At 44.6% G+C, this 20,323-nt stretch overlaps 1 protein-coding gene across 2 annotated transcripts in view; it reads left to right on the top strand.

Moving 5' to 3' along the window:
* The window catches only part of MSN (moesin), a 68,074-nt gene that overhangs the window by 42,668 nt on the left and 5,083 nt on the right, over nt 1–20,323 (top strand). For both annotated transcript variants that reach the window (XM_060136802.1, XM_060136801.1), the window contains exons 2-10: nt 151–234; nt 9,275–9,370; nt 10,515–10,789; nt 12,134–12,217; nt 12,898–13,044; nt 14,348–14,444; nt 16,180–16,343; nt 18,806–18,936; nt 19,197–19,357. In XM_060136802.1, the coding sequence (XP_059992785.1) occupies nt 151–234; nt 9,275–9,370; nt 10,515–10,789; nt 12,134–12,217; nt 12,898–13,044; nt 14,348–14,444; nt 16,180–16,343; nt 18,806–18,936; nt 19,197–19,357 (1,239 nt within the window). The remainder of the gene's footprint in view (nt 1–150; nt 235–9,274; nt 9,371–10,514; nt 10,790–12,133; nt 12,218–12,897; nt 13,045–14,347; nt 14,445–16,179; nt 16,344–18,805; nt 18,937–19,196; nt 19,358–20,323) is intronic.

The raw sequence follows: 20,323 nt of genomic DNA, 5'->3' as shown, positions 1-20,323 counted from the left end.
TAAAATAGTCTCCCTTCCTTCACACCAGTATCTAAATGTCTTAGGTTCTTGCATCTTAGTTCCCTCTCCTGTGGTTGAACAGAGACTTGTCCCAGGCTCTGCTGAGCATAGAGCCAGAAAACTAACTTGCCTCCTTTGATCTCATCCTAGATCAATGTGCGTGTGACCACCATGGACGCAGAGCTGGAATTTGCCATTCAGCCCAACACCACTGGCAAGCAGCTGTTTGACCAGGTAAGGGAGGGACTTGTTGCTCCTTAGCCCCCCACTTCTCCCAATAGCTTCCACCATAATACCCACTTTTGGGGAATCTCTTCTACTCACTCCTCCAGGATAGGTCAAAACAAAGGCTGGCCTCAGCCTTAATAACAAAGGAGGCAAAGTTTAACTTTGGCAGCCTACACCTTGATGGCCCCGATTAATCCTATCCTTGGTGCTGAACATGGGAGAAAAGAAAAGTGAGTAGGATATGACTGTGCTAGATGCTTTTAAAATGTCAGCATGCAAAGCCTTTCTCTCAACTCTGAAAGATGTAAGTGATCTCTATTTTGATGATGACGCTCAGAAATTAAATAACTTAATTGCACTCAGCTGGTATCTGGCTGGTATTTGAACCCCATGTTCTTGTCACTACAACATGGCCTCTGTCACATTGTTTTTTCTTCCTAGTAGAAGGAAACCAACATATTCTCCCTGAAGTAGTGTGCTCTATGTACATTTCCCTCAAGGAATATTGGGACTTAGGATACCACTGGGGGTGATGAATGCAATAAGAGGATACCTCAGCTCCTGTAATCATGCCATGGAGATAATGCTGAAGTGGTCATTCCCATCTCCAATCCAAGGGGTGTTCCTTTGCTGTGAATCATCATTGTCAAAAGGGATGTGCTATATAATAGGCAGGTGGGGGCCACAGAATCTGTTAGCATTCAAAGACCCTCCAGGGGCCAAAGGAGTGTGCCATCTGTGACCAGACTTCTAGGAGTAAAAATGGGTTCCCATTTCCAGAGATTGGAATCCCTCCAGGTGGGCCATTATCCTACTTCCACACCCGCCTCTGGTGAGGTGGGAGTCTAACATTGTCCTGGATGTTGGGACCGCATGTCCCCTTAATGGATTTTCCAGGCCCTCTTGCTTCCCTTCCTTTGCTCTCTGAGTACCTCTGCTGTCTGAGAGCTTACCCAGAGTTGGGAAAGGAAAGGAAGAAGGAGATTATATTCAAATGAGATCATTCTGTTACTATGAATACTCCTGACTGGTGAGGGGAGAGGATGGAGATGGGGATGGTGCAAGGCTGTTTTCCATTCAGATCTCTATGTAAAAGGAAGGAAAATATGCCTAGAAATGTGAGGACAGCTTGGGCATGTCTCCTGAGTCCCTGATGTCATGTGGTAGAGTGGGAAAATTGTTGTCTATGGCTATTACAGATGAAAGTTAACATTTGTCCAGGGCTTACAGTATGTCAGGTACTATGACAGACATTTTGTGTACCATATCATTTGACTATCACAAGGCCCAATGAATGCAGGAATTAGTACTGGCCCCATTTTACAGATGGGGAAACAAAATCTTCATATTCGTAGCTAGGCCTTGGGAAAATTATTGAACCTTTCTGGGTTGGTAGTCTCATTCCTCTCCTGGCCCTGCCCCCCAAAAGTGGGTCTAATACCTACCTCAAAGGCTTTTTGTGAGGTTATGAAAGAGTATGTTATTTGTATCTCACTTGCTACTCAGAAAACTTGTTACGGTGGTTTATAATTATACAAAAGGATAAATTAGAAATAGGAGAGAAAGGCAATAAGAAAATATAAATAGAGAAGTGAGTGTTATGTGAAGCATCTGGCATGTAGTAGAGATGTAATAAATGATAGCTTCCAAATGCTGTGACACTTCTTGTCTCATTAATCAGCTAGAGTTGGGAGATGGGCTTGAAGATCCTCAGCATATCTAACTTTGGATCTAGCTAGAACTTGCTTCTTCTCTGGAGTTTGTTTTGTATCGAATGGTGAAAGGTAGTCATTGATATTTAATTTACAAAAGACAAATTAGTCAGAGGAACATTTAAACACACATTTACTACAATTAATGTGCTGACATTCACATAGTTCACAAGTGATTACAATGCTAGTCTGGAATGACTGAATGCATTTTGATTACATTAAGGTTTTGCATTCTCCCTTTGCATGCAGGTTTTATACTGGAAAGCTTTTCAAGGGACAGCCTGGTGAAGTCGAAAGGGCACTGGATAGAAAGTTGGAAATTTGGAGCCTTAGGCCTGGCTCTACCACTAACTCTCCTGATACCTTACACAAAACTTTCCCCTCTTTGGGCCTCAGTTTCCCCATCTGTACACTGTCTAACTGATATCTCAAATCTGGTTATCTCTCAGAAATTTATCTGTGGCATTTATTTCTGTATTCCATATCTTTTCTTTCCCATTTCTAACCCCACTATTTGGATTTCAGATGACCCCTTTCTGTAAAAAGGAGGGAAATGCTTCACTTGAGTATGATCTGTAATTGGCATATGCCAGGGGGTGGGGAGGGGAAGGATACCTGGTGAGGGGACAGCTCTTCCTAGATAGGCTTCTACTGTCTCTGGGACAAAAGGGAGAAGGTGTCCATACCATAGGTAGGCTGTTGGACCCTTTGCTTCAGACAGCAGTATCATTCTGGGCAGCATCTGTAGAGAGGAGAGTATCAGCCAATGTGGATTTTATAGTCCAGCTGGGTACCAGAGACTCCCTTGGCCTCTACCCAGACGCCTTCCCAGAGCCCTGGTTCTATATCCCACCTCTCTCAAACAAATGACACTGTTCCCTGCCTTCAACACTGGGGGCTTTGTCCATTTGCATTGGAGGGCGTTGCTGTGGAGGGTGAAGAAGGCATAATTTAGAGCCTAGAGCAGAAAAATACTTGAACAAAAGGGTTTGTTAACTTTGAAAAGCCACAGGGCCGGATAGTTCTTTGTTAGTGTTGGTTTGGTTTGCGTACTGTGGGTGTGGTTCTGAGGGAAGCCCAGTTGGTAGGGAGCCCTGGCCAGATTGGTGTGCTAGTTCTGAAAGCTACTGCTTCCCCAAAAAAACCCTTGAGAGACATGAATCTTTCATACTGGTTGGGGAGAGGAAAGGGAGGAAACCCGAAAATTCATGATTTCCCACCAGGAAGATAAGTGTTGTTTTGAGAAATATGATTTAGTGAGCACCTACTATGGACTAACCTTGTTTGAATCCTTGTAGTGACCCTGCCTATGAGAGGTGAAAAAACACACTCTAGGTTATGTAGTTAGTAAATTGTGATACAGAGTTTCAAATATAGCTCTGACTGTAAAACTATACTTTTCCCTACTGTGCTACTCTGTTTGGGGTGAACGAGCCTGTTTAGCTTGGAGAAGACTCAAGAGAAGATGTATTCTCTGTCTTGAGATCACTGAGGGGCTGTTGTAGGAAGGAGGGGGCAGTCATGTTCTGTGAGGTCAGAAGGAGCAGAGCTGGGATCCCATAGGTGAAAGCTACAGGAAAAAAAAAATTTCAACTCTGGCACAGAATTGAGCATCTGGCACTCTCGGGACCAAGGCCGGTCTGGATGGAAATCCTCAGAGATGCGTGTTCACAGGCCACTGGGGCATTTGATCTCTTCCCTTCTTCCCTCTCTCTAAGTTGATGAGGCATAAGGAGGGAAGTCCATTCTGTCTGACCTTTGAGATCCATCATTCAGGGAGATCAGGGGCCTAGGAGGAAGGAGCTGGACTCCTTGGGAGGAATTGACAGAAGCTCTGGGGCCATCCTGGAATCCAGCAGTTGTCTGGCTGATGACCAGAGAGGAAGCTGACTGGAGAGGAAGCACCCTCCTTGGCACCAGCGATAAACAACAGGCAACAATGGGAAGCCATAGCTTGAGGAGTTACAAGGCCTGGTGGGAAAGGGAAGTGGGGCCCATAGTTCTTCCCGTTTGCTTTTGTTCCTTCTTGTGAGTGTGTTCACAGCTAGGGAGGAGAGAGAACACATTTTGTTACAGCGATTTTGTTACTTAGCCCCATTTCTAAAGCGTGAGGTTCTTCCGAGGGCTCTTGATTACCTAGGTGCCACTAAGGGGCAGTGCTGCCATAATAAGTTCCACTTTAAGAACCCTCTGCCTGGCTCCTCCTCAGCCGTGGTCTCTAGCTCTAGCTCTATTCTAGCTCTACCTGCCCCCTCCACTTAAGGTTTTGAGCTCTAGAAGAGAGGTGAAATCTCAGAGCATCCATCCATTCATTCATCTGTTCATTGACTGATTCAGTATTGACTGAAGGTCTACTGTGTCTCTAGGAGAATCTCTAGACCTATCAAACACCATCTCTGTCCTTAAGGAACTTGGAGTTACTCACCTATGGAAACAGAGAAAAGTGCATGCAACTCTTCTCTCACATTGAATGAAACAAACACCCTTGAGGCTCAGGTTGTATATAGAGGTGGTATATAGAGCATGGGATTTGGTGTCAGCCTTGGGTTCAAATTCTGTCCTGCTATTCAGCCGTGTGACCTTGGACGGCTTGTTTAGCCTCTTAGGACTTTACTTTCCTCAGTAAAATAGTAATCACACTAATCTTAGAGATTTTGTAGTCTTATTTAATCCTCGAGTAAGTAAAGTGCCTGGTGCATAGCAGGCATTCTAATGTTGCTTATTCTTGTTAAGGGCTAAATAAGTGGGTGGAATTTCCCCTGGGAGTTCAGATAAGGGAGCCATGAAATCAGGATGCTTTTCTGGCTTAGTGAAAGCCTTAGGATTTGTCGACTCTGCATTGAAGGCATCAATCCCTTCTTCTCTTTTTTACCATTTTTGTTTTATAAAATAACTAATATCTATTATTATAATAATAGTATCCCCATCTTATAGATGATGAACTGAGGCTTGGAGAGGGGAAAATACCTGTTTAAGGTCAGATAGCTAGGAAGTAGTATAGTGGCTTGAACCAAAGCTTATAGCAAAGCATAGCAATTGCAATCTTTTGTCAGCTGTGTCCTCTGTGACCTCCTCTTTATTTGCCTGTTTCCATTCTAAGAACAAAGTTTGGTCCCTAAACTTAGAACCCTAGCTGAACGGGTTCTGTGTTACAGAGCAGGTGGCCACTTGGGCACAGGCAGTGTGGGGTAGCAGAAGCAGCGATGGTGGCAGCCCTCCTGGAATTTTCCAGTTGTGCACTGATTTGCTTTCAGGTGGGTGGCTGATGCAGCTGCTGCCAAGCCTGTAATGGGATCTCAGTGGGCCTCAGGTGTTTGGGCATTGGTGCAGTTTTGCACATAATTTCTCATGCAGTTTTCCTCTTGAGGCCCAAGCCTTGCTTCCCAATCCTGCTCTGGACTTCTGAAGTGACTGCTTATGTCACTAGTTTATTTACTCAGATAGATGCATAAGGGATATGAGGAGGGGGGCTTTGGTTTCCAGAATTGACCTAATCTCCTCTCCCCTCCCCAGACCTCAGACGTAAGTAGCCTTCACATGCAAAAGAGAGGCAAAAGGGAGTTCTTGCTTACATCCAGATTCTCCTGGTAATTAGTGAGGATTTTCTCAGAGGCAAATCTCTTTCCCTCACTGGACCCCAGTTTTCTAGTCTATGCTGCTTGGATCCTGCAATGCTCCAGTCTGTTTGGGGGGTTTCTATTGTGTGGCTGAATAGAATCCACAGCCAGTGTCTTACAAACTGAAGTCCTAGTCCCTCTAGGTGAATGTGGCAGGTTCCAGGAGGTACACAGAGCCGTGGGATGGATGTGATTTAGTATCTTGGCGCATCAGTTTTACTTGTAGATAATATCTATTTCATTATTAAAACATGGATATTTAAGGAGTAGAAAGTAAAATTTGCACAAATGATTAAGGTTAAACCTTCAGGCTTCAAAAAAATTGTGGCTTGCAGCCATCTTCTTGTATCTCACGCTGCCACCCCCACCCCACCCCACCCCCGTCCCCGGGGTGTATTTATTCATTATCTTCTGCTGCTTAAGGATTTCTTCCATGGCAGCTTTGAGAAATACTAGCTCAGGCCAGATGAGCTGGCTCTCTGGAATCAAAGGGAGCAAAGAAAGACATTTTTTCTCAGGGTTGCAGCCATTTCTCAGAGTGGAATGGTAAGGACCCGTCACTGGAGCCACAGATGTTGTTCCTGGAACTGGGACCTAGATACTCTTTCCCACTAGAAAACGAGGTTTCTGTTTCCTCTGGAGTAAGGTCTCAGCTGGAGGCAAAGCTGGAAGCAAGCTAAGCTTGGCCTCATTTCCATATTTCAGGACTTAGAAATGGGGCCAAGAGTTGCCTGATCAAATGATTCCCAGCACCCTGTGGACCTTAATTGGAGTTTTCCTTATAGCCTGGGGTCCGGGGGTCATCTGTTTTATCCTTTGTTCTTTTTCAGTCTTGATTCTGACTTCAGACCATATTTCCTTCCCCCAACACCCTCACTTCCTCACTTTAGGACTTCAGTGGAGGCTAAGAGACATTGCTCATCTCTCCAAGCCCTACAGCCTAAGGAAGTGGAAAATTTATATGCATCTGATTTCTCTGTATTCATAAGGGAAGAGGCAGTGCTCAGAGAGATTAAAATGCCTTGCTGATCCTGAAATCTTTCTTTAGATATCGCTTTAGCTATTACTTTATCCTCAGAGATACTCTAGATCCTGGAACTGTTTTGGCTCCCATGATCCTCTTCTCATCACACCCCTACCCATCCCACTAGTGAAACAGACAACATGGTGCAAGAAGAGGCTAAGGAACTTACTCCTGGGACCTGTGGGACTGGCTGTGTAGTCCGTGCCTTCCTCATTTCCTTTTAGTTCTGGGGTCTCTGAGCCTCTACAGCTGTGCCATTGGTACAGACAAAAACCAGTTGCTGCCCTACTAGTTCTGTTCCCAGTCTGCCCTGCCGTGACCTAGCATCCTGGCCCTAGTGGTCCATCTTCAACATCTTCAGTGGGTCCCTTTCTCTCTTGGGGCTGAATCGTTTCTTGGAACTTATTTCTTTCCACCAACTGTACCTTGGTACATTATTATTTTGCAGCCTTGTGAAAAACCATTAGAATTGTTAATTAGGCCCTATCTTAGATATAGGATAAGAGGTGCTTTAAAAAAATCTTTCCTGTCCACATCCTCTCCCTCTGTCCTCTGCAAAAAAGCCAAAATCACATTTCAACATGACTACTTTGTTGTCATCTAAAACCTGGTAATTCCTACTGCCTATTGACTTAGACTCAAGGACTCACCTTGCCATTGAATCCTGGAAGTCTTTTGATCTTTCCTCATACCCTGCACCTTCCTTCATTTATTTTTTCTAAGCATGTTCCTAGTTACCCAAGTTGGCAAGAGGTAGGTGGGAAATGGGGTTGTATTTCTTGGTCATTTACAAATAACCTAATTAGTAGAATGGTAGAACTTGAGAGCAGAAAGAGGTCATTTAAGCCACACCATTTGTAGTAGATGGGGAAGCTGGATAGATGAGGAAGCTGAGGCCCACAGAGGGAAATATGCTACCTTAAGATCATACAGCAAATTGGAGACAGAATTGAGACTTCCACTGAGGTTTTCTGATACCTGATTCAAGCTAGAAAGGGAGGGGTGATCACCATGCATACCCTGGTGAGCTCACGAAGGTTAATGACCTCGGGATATGGCTTCTCTCCAAAGCTGTTGTTGACTGAGTCTAGTGGGAAAGCCAGGAACTATATCTAGATGCAGAGGTAGTCAAAGTTCATTGTCTGGCTGGGATATCTGGGCCAAAAGAGAGACAAGGGAGTTAGTCACTTGGGAACCCCAGGGCTTCTAAGATCCTTTGAGCCCTTGGCATTAGGAGATAGCATGCAAGAGAAAAGTGTATAGGTTTTGGAGTCATACAGTTAGGATTCTAGTCTAGGCTCTACAGTTTTAGACAGGTTGCCTCTCTAAGCCTTATTTTCCTCATTTATAAAATGGAGATAATAACTATCTCATGGTTGTTCAGTGTTTGATACCTGGCACATAACAGGTACTTTAATAAACATGATCTACTTTTTCCTTGGGACCTCTGAAGCTCTAGATCGTAAGCTCTGGGAGTGACTATGGGGCCTGGCCTTGGATGTGTAGTGCAGACTTTGGATACAGTGCAGTGTGTGTGTGTGTGTGTATGTGTGTGTGTGTGTGTGTGTGCGAGCGTGCGTGTGTGCGTTTTGAGGGGAGATACTGACTTATTCACAGGGAGGACATAAGCAACACTGGGTCCTTGTTACCTGTTTCTAAGTCCAGGTAAATTTCTTCACCTCAACGCCCCCCCCGGCACCCCCCCACAATAGAAGAAAATATAAAGAAGACTCTGATGCCAGTGTGACCTCATTAGGATGTGGCTCAGCTTTATTGCCTCTATCCCCAGTGGTGGGCATGCTGGGTTTGAGCCACCGGCCAGAACTATTTACATGCTAATGTCGGGGACTGGAAAACAGACCCCATCTGTCTTCTCCTGGCTGGCCTCCCTTTCCTGCCCACTGCTCAGCCAAGATGCCCAGAACACCATGGGGCCCCTCAGCTACCACATTGAGGTGCTCACCCTGTTTCCACCCTCATTCCCACTCTCAACCTGTGTGAGTGGTAAAGGGGAATCATGACTGAACTCTAATCAGGATTGGAAAGAAGCATCTCAGCCCCTAGGCACAGCACAGCTTTGGGGTGTATAGATACCACAGTCCCTGCTCTGTCTCCTCAAACATTCTTTATTTGGACATTGTAAATAGGACTCAGTCTGAAGGGTGTGGGCATTATTCCTAGTTGCTAAACATAAAGAAGTAATCCAGGAGAACAAGATTCAGGATTTAAACCAACAGTTTTTACCTTCAGCTTTTAATCCATCCTGGGTGTGTGAAGCTGCATGGCATAATTGAGGGGGCTGGTGGTGGTGGCAGAAAGCACTGGATTTGAATGGGTTTGGAGTCAAACAGACCTGACTCTGCTACTTACTAACTGAACCTTCACTTCTGAACCTTACTTTTATTATCTATAAAATTGGCCCAATTGTAATTATATCATAGGGCTATTGTGAACATTCAAGGAAATAATGGCTATCAAGTTATTGGTGTGTGGTCGTGCTCATAAGTAATCGATCCAGTCCCTACCTCAGCGAAAGTACTTTGTTCAGAGAGATGTTGACATCGTTTCTTAGCTCCTGCCCAAGTATATTTTCTTGCCAGACCCTGGGACCATGTGAGCTCCACATTTCTGTCCTCTGTGCCTGGCACAAGGTAGGCATTCAACTAGTGGTTGTTTTGTGTTTTTTCTTTCAGGTGGTGAAAACTATCGGCCTGAGGGAAGTTTGGTTTTTTGGTCTGCAGTACCAGGACACTAAGGGTTTCTCTACTTGGCTAAAACTCAATAAGAAGGTAATTGCTTATCCCATCGTCAGGTTTGGAATTCACTCCTCTGCCAGATCTTTCTCAGGGGTGTAAAATGTGTTCGCTGGCAAATGCAGGGCATCTAGGGCTCAGTTTTTCATGAGTGAAAAATTCTGATCGACCACTAGATCAGAATAAGGGCAGACCTCTTGCTGTCTCCACTTGGACTCCTAACAGCGAAAATGGCCAGTGTCCAAGGAGGATGGGACCCACTTATGGACCATAGCCATTAGTAGTTCTTCAGGACGGAATTGGTATCCTTTTTTCCTTTCCAAACTGAAGGGCTTTAGGAAATTTGTTAAACAGAGAGTCATAGACTATTAAACTGGAAAGAATCTTGAAAGTCTCATAATCTTTATCTTGTCCCTTTTCTTGCCTGTCAACTGTTGCCTGAGCCCCATACAGATGTGTCCTTTCTTGATTTTCTCTCTCAGTTGAACTCCAAGTGGGATGGTTTAAGTATATGTCCATTCAAACTCTCCACCTCCAAGCAGCATCTCTGCAGGAACATGGCAGTTCTCCATCTCATTATCCTCAAACTGGCTGACTTTGTCCTTGGAGGTCTCCATTACTGTCCTATGGCTTATTTTCCTGACAGTGTCTAGGGGATGGGTGCCCCACCTTCTGCTGGCAGAGTCTTCTTTTCACAAAGAGTGGAGACTTCTGCTGGAAAAATGTGGAGCCGCTAATAGCCAATTTCAGGCTTTAAAAGACAGTCTGATTTGTGCTTTTGCCTATAGTCAATTCCCAGACCTCAGTCATACATCCTGGTCTTTATTTTGCTGATTTATGGAGTTGGGGGGGCCTTAAGAGAGAAGTTTCTTAAGCCTACTTTCAGAACGTGGGGGCAGCTGGATATATTGTCAGATGATGATGGCTTAAGGGCTTATGACTATCAGTGGGTGTTAGGTTTTTTCAGGAAGAAATTCCCTACAGGAAGCAATTATGGATATGGGATTGGGTCCCCAATGAAAGTAATGTGTCTCTTTTCTGAATTATCAGGAGAATTGCCACCCAACTCTTTGGGATTATCCAAATTGATGACTTTTCAGTGTCTTCTCCCCACCCTACAGCCACTCCCCCATCCCTAAAGTCTATTTTTTGAGAGCCCATAACCCCTTGCTGCTCCCAGGTGACTGCCCAGGATGTGCGGAAGGAAAGCCCCCTGCTTTTCAAGTTCCGGGCTAAGTTCTACCCTGAGGATGTATCCGAGGAATTGATCCAGGACATCACACAGCGACTATTCTTCCTGCAAGTGAAGGAGGGCATTCTCAATGATGATATTTACTGCCCACCTGAGACTGCTGTGTTGCTGGCCTCCTATGCTGTCCAGTCCAAGTATGGTGACTTCAATAAGGAAGTCCACAAGTCTGGCTACTTGGCTGGGGACAAGTTGCTGCCACAGAGGTGAGGTGATGTACTGGCCATCTGCCCTGTTCAGAGTGGGCTGCAGCCCAAAGCTGACTGATCCCTATTATACAGAGGTTGCCAGATCTGTCCCTCTCCACTAGGGTCTGTCTGAAGACCGTGTTATGCTGCTCAGACAGACATATTTGCATATGGCACTATACCCTGTTGTTATTTCTCTGGTTCTCAAAATAAAAAGCTTTTTTTCCTCCTCTGTTTGCCTAATTACAGGACTTCATTCCCCTGGAAACAGGTGCTTATATAGAGAACCAGAGATGGATTAATTCTCCTTGCCCCGGTTCCATTTTCTCAATCCTTTTCACTGATTTAGACCTCTTATATCAGAGGTTCATAGGAGTGAGAAATACTTAAGCCAGGGATGTGGGGAGCTCAAACAGTCTTTTAATATTGATAACCAGTGTACAGAGATTTCTGCTTTTTTAAACTTCAAAATTGAACATTCTCAAACACTCATTCTTGTTTTAGCATCACAACAACATAGAAAATGAATAAGGCAGCACAATCCTTATTAGCTCAGGAAATAGATGTGCAGAGGTGCTCACTCTGACCTGCTCAATCTCCCACAGCTCATTTAAGGTGACCTGGAACCCTAGTCTCTTGATTTTTTTAACCCCACTGCCTCCATTTGCTATTTTCATAGGCTTTTGGATTGGAAGGAAAAGTTCTGTTTCATTCTGGTAGCCTCAGTCCCAGTGGAGCTGTGGCAAATGTACAACTCACCTGAAGGTATTAGGGATAGTGGTTGTGCCCTGGGACTCTACCTAAGTCACTGCCATAATGTCTGAGATAGCATATTTAAAGCAAGCCTTGTTTATGATCTAGTAGATCTGGGAGGTTGAGCCCATTATCAATAGTTTCTCCCAGTGCCATTTGGACTCAGTTCTTTGTTCTGTAGCCACAGGCTGTAATCTTATCCCTGAGCAATAGTCTCACAAATGCAAACTGTTGGTACCACAAAGATCTAGGAGAGCGCGTGCATGCCTCCATGAGGCCCGTTCCTACTCTTAGCCCCACAAGCCAGCACAGACTGTTGATATGTTATTGCTCTGCTTAGAGACCACAGCACATTATTGGATTTTCTGGTTAAAGGTACAAAGGAAGGTGTTCCTATTGTCTTTCTTGGTCACCCATTCTGTATCTCTCATACTCCTCAGGCAGTTCCCTATGTCTAATTAATACCTCCTGCTGTAATTTCAGTCTGCTTCTGGTGTAATGACCCCACATACTTTTTGCATCAACCCCTTGGGGAGCTAAGTAGACTTCCCTTTACCCCTGCTTTTGGACTTTGTGCTTTAAACTACTCACCATGCATTGTCTTTCCAGGGTCCTGGAACAGCACAAACTTAACAAGGACCAGTGGGAGGAACGTATCCAGGTGTGGCATGAGGAGCACCGGGGCATGCTCAGGTAAGCCGGCCCTAGCAACTGTGGGCTCTATTGCCCCTGCAGGGAGAATGAGAGTTGATTCTGGAGAGAGAAGAGGCAGAGGGCAAGGAACACTGGAGGACATTGGAGAGAGAGAAACAGGAAATTAGAAATGGAAGGCAAATCAGGGCCATCATAAAGCTGTACTTTTTGTGAATGATGGCAACTGATAGCCCAGACAATTTTGACCATAAAGAAATGGAGGGGATCTCAGGATCCCTAGGGAGCTTCTGCGCCACCAGGGTCTCCTCCCCAAGAATGAAATGAAGAAGGAGCTCTATAAACGTGGCATACCATTTGGGAATTGTCTAGTTGAAGAACAAATTTTACCATTTTGCCATCACCACCTCATCTGGGCTCTGCTAATAATGTGCCTGCGTACGAGGCTTCTGTGATAGCAAACATGCCAGAGGCCAGCAAGGGTCATCCCGCCTTTATTCCCCTTTGGGAACCTCAGACCTGAGGCTCCTGTGAGCATGTTTTGGCAAAAGTCATGTTGTGCTCTGTTCGCCATCATCTGTTCACCTTCCATCCTCTTTCCCACCCCTTATAGCAAGATTCTTGTCAGAATTGCAGAACAAGTAGGCTTTCTGTCTCCCCGGGTCTGATTCACAGGGTCCCCTATATTCCCCGCCCCCGCCCCACCCTGCTCTCTTGTTTAGGGAGGATGCTGTCCTGGAGTATCTGAAGATTGCCCAGGATCTGGAGATGTATGGTGTGAACTACTTCAGCATCAAGAACAAGAAAGGCTCAGAGCTGTGGCTGGGAGTAGATGCCCTGGGTCTCAACATCTATGAGCAGAATGACAGGTATAGTTCAGAGCTTACTTAGTTTTTTGGGCCACTTTGACACCTAGGATTTGACAGAGTAGGATTATACTTCCTGAGTCCCACCTATATCATTCTTCTTCTACCTAGTTTAGACCAGTCCAGATGATTGTACAACCTCCCTCAGGTCTCTGAATCTTGCATTGACTAGACTTGCACTGTCTGCTATGGTAGCTTTTGGCCACATATAGGTGTTGAGCACTTGAAATGTGGCTGCTCTGAATTGAGATGTGCTATAAGTGTAAACTCCATACTGGACTTTGAAGACTTGGTGTGAATAACAGAATACAAAATATCTCACTAATATTTTTAAAAATATTGATTTACATGTACAAATGATAGTATTTTACATATACTGGGTTAAATGAACTGCTGTTACAGTTAATTCCACCTATTTCTTTTTACTTATTTTCATGTGGCTGCTAGAAAATTTAAAATTACATGTGTGGTTCTCATTATATTTCTGTTGGACAACACTGGTCTAAAACCTACCTTGTCACGATTTGTAATTAATCTCCTTTGCATATGATGATTAAGTGCCTTTTGGCCTATAATCCCTCTTGCTACAGCCTTATCGCACTAGCTTATTTTTTTTCCTTGGATTGCTCTTTTTTTAAAAAAAATATTTATTTATTTATTGCCATGTTGGCACTTAGTTGCAGCACATGGGCTCTTCGTTGCGGTGCACGGGCTTCTCTCTAGTTGTGGCGCGTGGGCTCCAGAGCACGTGGGCTCAGTAGTTGCGGCATGTGGGCTCAGTTGCCCCGCAGCATGTGGGATCTTAGTTCCCCCACCAGGGATCGAACCTATGTCCCCTGCATTGGAAGGTGGGTTCTCAACTGGACCACCAGGGAAGTCCCTTCTTGGCTTGCTCTTGATGAGGATGGAGATCAGTATATTATTGTTTTGTGTAACTTCTGAGTCTTGGAACTTATTATTTACCTTCTCCCCAACTTTTACAACCTTGGTAGAATAGAAGAGTTCCAGTTAAGTAGGGCTGGGGATTCTTGTGAGAGATTGTTACAAGGTCCATGCCTCAACAAAAAATAAAATAAAACAAACCTCAGATATTGGGACAAGGGATATGTTGATTGTGGTATCAGGAGGTCCTTTGTGCACCCTCAATGCTGGCAACTGACCTGGTGGCATGTGATGACACTGGCTGAGCTGGCAATGAATCTACCTCCTTAAGGGAGAAGTTGGTGGTGGGGAGGGCAAGGCACCAACCCTCTAAGTCCTTATTGTCTTGCCTTTATCCTAATGTTCTTGGCATCCATTTTTACAGACTGACTCCTAAGATAGGCTTCCCCTGGAGTGAAATCAGGAACATCTCTTTTAATGACAAGAAATTTGTCATCAAGCCCATTGACAAAAAAGCCCCGGTAAGTGACTCCTCCCACTGGCCAACACAGGTACTTGCCAAGGCCTGGATAATGCTAAAAGCAATTGTGTCATTCTATATTTCTCTCCCTTTTTTGGCTTTTTTGTGTATGTGGGTGGGAATAGGAGGCACAAAAGGCGATTGGCAATGAAAGGGGATGCTGATGCCAAGAAATGGTCAGGAGGCATCCTATAACTGGTGCCACACTGCTACCTGTGTCTCAGGAGAAGCATGGATCATGGAGAGCCACAGGCAGTCTAATTACTGCCTCTTAGCCACTGTCTTTTACTTCCCTGAGGCTCTGGGGTGGAAACAGAGAGTACATCTTATCTTTTAAAGCCTCTAGGCCCTAGAAAGTGGAAACTGTTCATGTACTCGATTTATCTTTAATTCTGGAGAAAGGACAGAGCCAGGAGAAGTCCAGATCCAAAGATGATTCTCCAGATGTTCTTTCTGTTATAACTTTGCTGCTGTCCTCTCAAGACTTCTTTCCAGAGCAATCCAAAACCAAGAAAGTGCTTTCAGTCCAGTCATTCCTCTAACATGCTTGCCATTCCTGTCACCTACTCAGTTGCCTGTGGCTGACAAGACTGGAAAGCTGGTGCTTGGGAATAGGATAGAAAACTGAGAGGAGACTCTCCTCTTTTGATGTACCTCATGTCCAACAAGGGCCAATGGCCATGCTGAACCAGACCTTTCTCATGAGGCCTCAACCATTCCTCTCCAGCTCTGAGGTCTCTGAACTTGTCCTGCTAGGAACTTTATATATGTTGTCTCTTTAAACCCTCAACGACATTGTCAGGTAGGTAGTAGCATACCTGTTTTATAAGTGATGAAACTGAGTTTCAGAGGGATGGAGTGATTTGCCCAAGATCACATAGCTAAAAATGATAGAGCTGGGATTTACACCTAGGTTGTTTGACCTCTGGTTCTTGTGCTTCTTCTACTGCACCCCAAGCAATGCGAGATGGTAGCAGTTTGGGTTCAGTGGCAGAGGAGCTGGTGGTTAGTCCATCAGCTGGTGACCTTGGTCCAGTGGTATTTGTAGTAACAAACTCAAACTCACTGGATTTTCTTGTGTGTGTGTTTTTTTTTGTTTTTTTTTGTTTTTCTTTGTTTTGTTTTTTTTAATACTGCTGCTGTGCTCAACTTTCATCAGAAAAAGGTAAGTAACAAAGTCAGCTGAGATCAAGGGCATATTTAAAAAACAACAACCAGGATAATCGATGTTCAGATTTATATATTCATGTATGTATTTACAAACTGCCTTATTCCAAACAGGATTGAAGGGACTGGGTCTAGGATATGCTTTTAGGAGATTATAGAACCAGTCCAGCCCACCCATACTACACTCACCACGGTATTATGCAGGGATTATTTGGCCTCTAAGAGAGGCCCCTGAGACCCAGCAGGATATCTAATTAGCAGATAAAGTCAGTTTCTATCTTTCAACTGCATTGAGGGTATTTTAGGATGCTTTTCATAAGCAAAGGTTGAAAGAAATTGTGGCTCGGTGGAAAGAGCACTGGTTTCGGAGTCAAGAAGCCTGGGTTCCAGTCCTGGGTCTGCCACTAACCTGCCATCTGACCCTGGGCAAGTCACTTCACCACTCTGATAATTGGTCTTCCCATCTGTAACATGATCTTTCCAGTGCTTTTGGACTTAGCTTTTCAGAAGGCAGAAGCCCACCTTCATCTGTCCCTCTAAACTCTTTCTGACTGCTGGTTTTCCACCAGGACTTCGTCTTCTATGCTCCTCGGCTGCGGATTAACAAGCGGATCTTGGCTCTGTGTATGGGGAACCATGAGCTATACATGCGCCGCCGCAAGCCCGACACAATCGAGGTGCAGCAGATGAAGGCACAGGCCCGGGAGGAGAAGCACCAGAAACAGATGGAGCGGTAGGTGACGTGGAACTGAAGTGGGGGCCAGGGCTGTGGCAAGGAAGCTTCTCAGAGGTGCCAAGCCTGCTAAAGGCAAGGCATGAAGCCATCCTGGTACTGGGGGAGAGAGAGATGTACAGGGATACACCCCTTCCATTAAGTCTCAGGCATCCCCATCCCCAGGAGGCAGGCATTTAGAACCCTAGGATTTCAGAGGCTGATAGGAGGGAGGGACATTTCATAGTTCCCCATTATCTATGACTCTCATGCCATTGCTTTTCTAGGTGGACTCTGGGTTGCTCTGGGCTATCTGACCAGTATAGCAGCAGTAGCAGAAGGCTTCATGCACATTTAAACCTGGACTCTAGGGTTTTTTGAGTGGAATTGGGCAGAGCCACCAGAATTTTCCCTACCAAGCCCTTTTGCACTGAGGACCCTTGCTACTCAAAGTGCATCAAAGCTCAGCAGCATCAGCATCAACTTTGGAACTTTTTAGAAAGGCAGTATTCTGAGACCTACCTCAAAGCTGCTGATTCAAAATCTGCAACTTAAGATCCTAGTTGAACATTTCTTCAAAGAAGATATGCAAATGGCCAGCAGGCACATGAAAACACCCTTAGTCATTAGGGAAATGCAAGTCAAAACCACAGTGAGGTACCACCTCATACTCACTAATATGGATATAATAAATGAAAACAGAAAATAACAGTTGTTGGCAAGGGTATGGAGAAATTGGAACTCATGCTCATTGCTAGTGGGAATGTAAAATGGTTCAGCTGCTGTAGAAAACAATTTGATGGTTCCTCAAAAAATTAAATGTAGAATTACCATACAATTCCACAATTCCACTCCTAGGTATATACTGAAAAAAATTGAAAACAGGTGTTCAAACAGGTACATGCACATACCTGTTCATAGCTGTGCAATTCACAATAACCAAAAATTGGAAACAGCCCAAATGTCCATCAGTGAATGAATGGATAAACAAATTGTACAGCCATCCAATGAAATATTATTCAGCCATTAAAAATTTTAGAACAAAGTATTGATGCATACTACAATGTAGATGAATCTCTAAAGCATTATGCTAAGTGAAAGAAACCAGACACAAAAGGTCACATATTGTATTATTCCATTTATATGAAATATCCAGAATAGATAAACAGAAGGCAGATTGGTGGTTGTCAGGGGCTGGAGAGAGGGGAGATGTGGAGAAACTGCTTAATACCAGGTATGAGGTTTTCCTTTGGAGTGATGAAATGTCTTGGAACTAATAGAGGTAGTGGTCATACAACATTGTGAATGTATTAAATGCCACTGAATTATTCACTTTAAAATGGTTAATTTTATATTATGTGAATTTCACCTCAGTAAGTTATTTGAAAAATAAGATCCCTGGTGATTCCTGTGCATGTTAATGTTTGAGAGCACTGTTTTAGTAGATACTCTGTCATAAAGAGTTTGGAACCTCAGGAGGCTTCTAATCTAGTAGGCTGGAAAATGACTCCGTGTATGGGAGGTTAGACACCAAAGTTCACATTTATTCCGGAAAAATGAAATTAGGGGCAGTTTACAGAACTGGATCTGGCAGGAACCTGCCCTCAAGGACCTCACAGTATAGTAGAAGAAAGGGAAAAAATAGTATATATATAACGGTTCAAGGTACAAATGCTGTGTCATTCATTCACTCAATATATATTTATTGAGCAGTGAAAAATAAAGAGACAAAAATCTCTGCTCTGCTCCCATGAAGCTGTCATTCTAGTGGGAAGAGACAGACAGATCAAATAAGCATATTATATGGTATGTGACATGATAAGAAGTACTATGGAGAAAAATAACAGGGAGGAGGGATATGGAGAAGGGTAGGCCAAGTATTCTGAGGGGTCAGAAAGAGAAAAGACATCTAGCCAAGGGAGAAAAGAAGGCCTCCTGGAAGAGGCACTGGGGCAAGAAAAAGCAAATACTTATTTTAGATTTACAACAAATTCTGGAGAAAAGGAGCCTAGAGCTGAGCTTCAGAGGGCAGGCAGAGGACTGATGCCCCAGCCATAGGGATCACCAGACTTGAAGCACAGTATATCAGCACAGATCCAAAACTTTTCTCCCTGTAACTTTATAAGGTAGATAGGGCAGGACTTATTTGGCCATTTTACAGATAAGGTTACTGAGAGCAAGAGCAAAGAAATGATGTAGCTAAGGTCACCCACTGATTACCCACTGGGTAGTGGACAAGCTGAGAGTCCAGGTTGGATCTCCTGATTCTGGGACAAACTGACAGGGCCCTGAGCATACCGGCCCACGTAGGGCTGTGATGTAAGGACAAGAATGTAGAGAGAAGGGAGAGTGGTCTTGTCTCACAAGCCCTGAGTGTGTTGGATGGGTGGGGACTGAGGGGCCAGGGCCAGGGAGCCTTGGGAATTCCAAGGCTTCCATGTGGCCTTGCTATCCTGTTCCCTCCCTTCTTTCTCCTTTCCTAGTGCTCTGCTGGAAAATGAGAAGAAGAAACGTGAGATGGCAGAAAAGGAGAAGGAGAAGATTGAACGGGAAAAGGAGGAACTGATGGAGAGGCTGAAGCAGATCGAGGAACAGACTAAGAAGGCTCAACAAGGTGAGGCTTGGAGTCACCTTGGAGACTGGGTTTTCCCACAGTCTGACTCTATGAACTGGAAACCCTTCTGTCTGAGCTGCAGACTCAGGCCATATATTCCAGATATGACTAAAGAATAGAGGAGTGATGGAGCAAGAGGAAGAGTGCCTAGAACTTTCTGCCAGCTGTGTCCTGGGGTGAAGCATTTCCAGGAAGGAAGTTAGGTGTCCCTTCTTGATCTCTGCACTTTTCACCACCTCTCCCCTACCTTCTCTTCCCAGAACTGGAAGAACAGACCCGCAGGGCTCTGGAACTTGAACAGGAGCGGAAGCGTGCCCAGAGCGAGGCTGAGAAACTGGCCAAAGAGCGTCAAGAAGCTGAAGAGGCCAAGGAGGCCCTGTTGCAGGCCTCCCGGGACCAGAAGAAGACCCAGGAACAACTGGTAAAGCTACAAAATGGGCTGGGATTATGGGACCTTAGTTTTCTCTTCTGTCTGCCTACCTATTCACAGCTACCTCTGCTTGCAGGACTGGTTCTTTCCAGCAGGGTAACTCTCAGCAGGCTTCCAGCAGATAGCTCCTTCAGAAGCAAGCTGAGAAGTCATTTTGCAAATACTCTTCCCTAACCCTTACTTTTATTCTCTTTCTTAGCAATTGGGGATTTGAGCTGATGACCTGACAAAGGAGAGAGGGAGGAAAGTAGTAAAGGGATTCACACTTGATTGACTAGCTACGTGTGTTACAAGCTATACTAGCAACTTTTCCCTTTTCCTTACTTCCTTATTTCCTCTTCCTAATAACCCTATGAGATTAATCCTTGTGGGATAATATGCCCAGAAAAGGAAATTAGGACTCAGAGAGGTTGAAGAGACTCGTCAGAGGTCACACTGTTGTGACTGAGTAAGAATGAGAAGTCATTTCTGCCTCTCTTTTAAAGGTTTGCTCCCTAAAAGCACACGTAAAACTGTGTGTCTATACATTTTTTAGGGGAGAAGGGTGAGCATCTATTCTTTCATCACAATTTCCAAGGGTTCTGTGACTCAGAAATTAAGAACCTGTGTCCCAAATTCCTTGACGTATGCTCTTCCCCTGTACTGTTTGGAGTGAGAGTGCAAGAACCTAAAACCTAATTCTCAGGGGGAAATGTCCTCTGGGAGATTTGCCTGAAGTGTGAGGGCGTGCATAAGCTTATTCCCTTCTTCAGATCACTTTGTGACCACTTGAGTGTCATTCCTATACTTGTCCTGGGAAGAGTCTTAGTGGAGCCCTGAGCATTGTAGGATAACAGGAAAGGGTCTGCCACTTCAGGCAGTGACACAGTGATCTCCAAAGCTTTACTGAGGCCCTAACTGTGCAATTGGCAATACCAAGAGGGAGAGAGGGAGAGAGAGATGAGGAAGAGCCAGAGA

Source organism: Lagenorhynchus albirostris, chromosome X (assembly GCF_949774975.1).
Source record: "Lagenorhynchus albirostris chromosome X, mLagAlb1.1, whole genome shotgun sequence".
Taxonomy (NCBI): domain Eukaryota; kingdom Metazoa; phylum Chordata; class Mammalia; order Artiodactyla; family Delphinidae; genus Lagenorhynchus; species Lagenorhynchus albirostris.
This window is presented reverse-complemented; position numbering and strand designations above follow the sequence as displayed.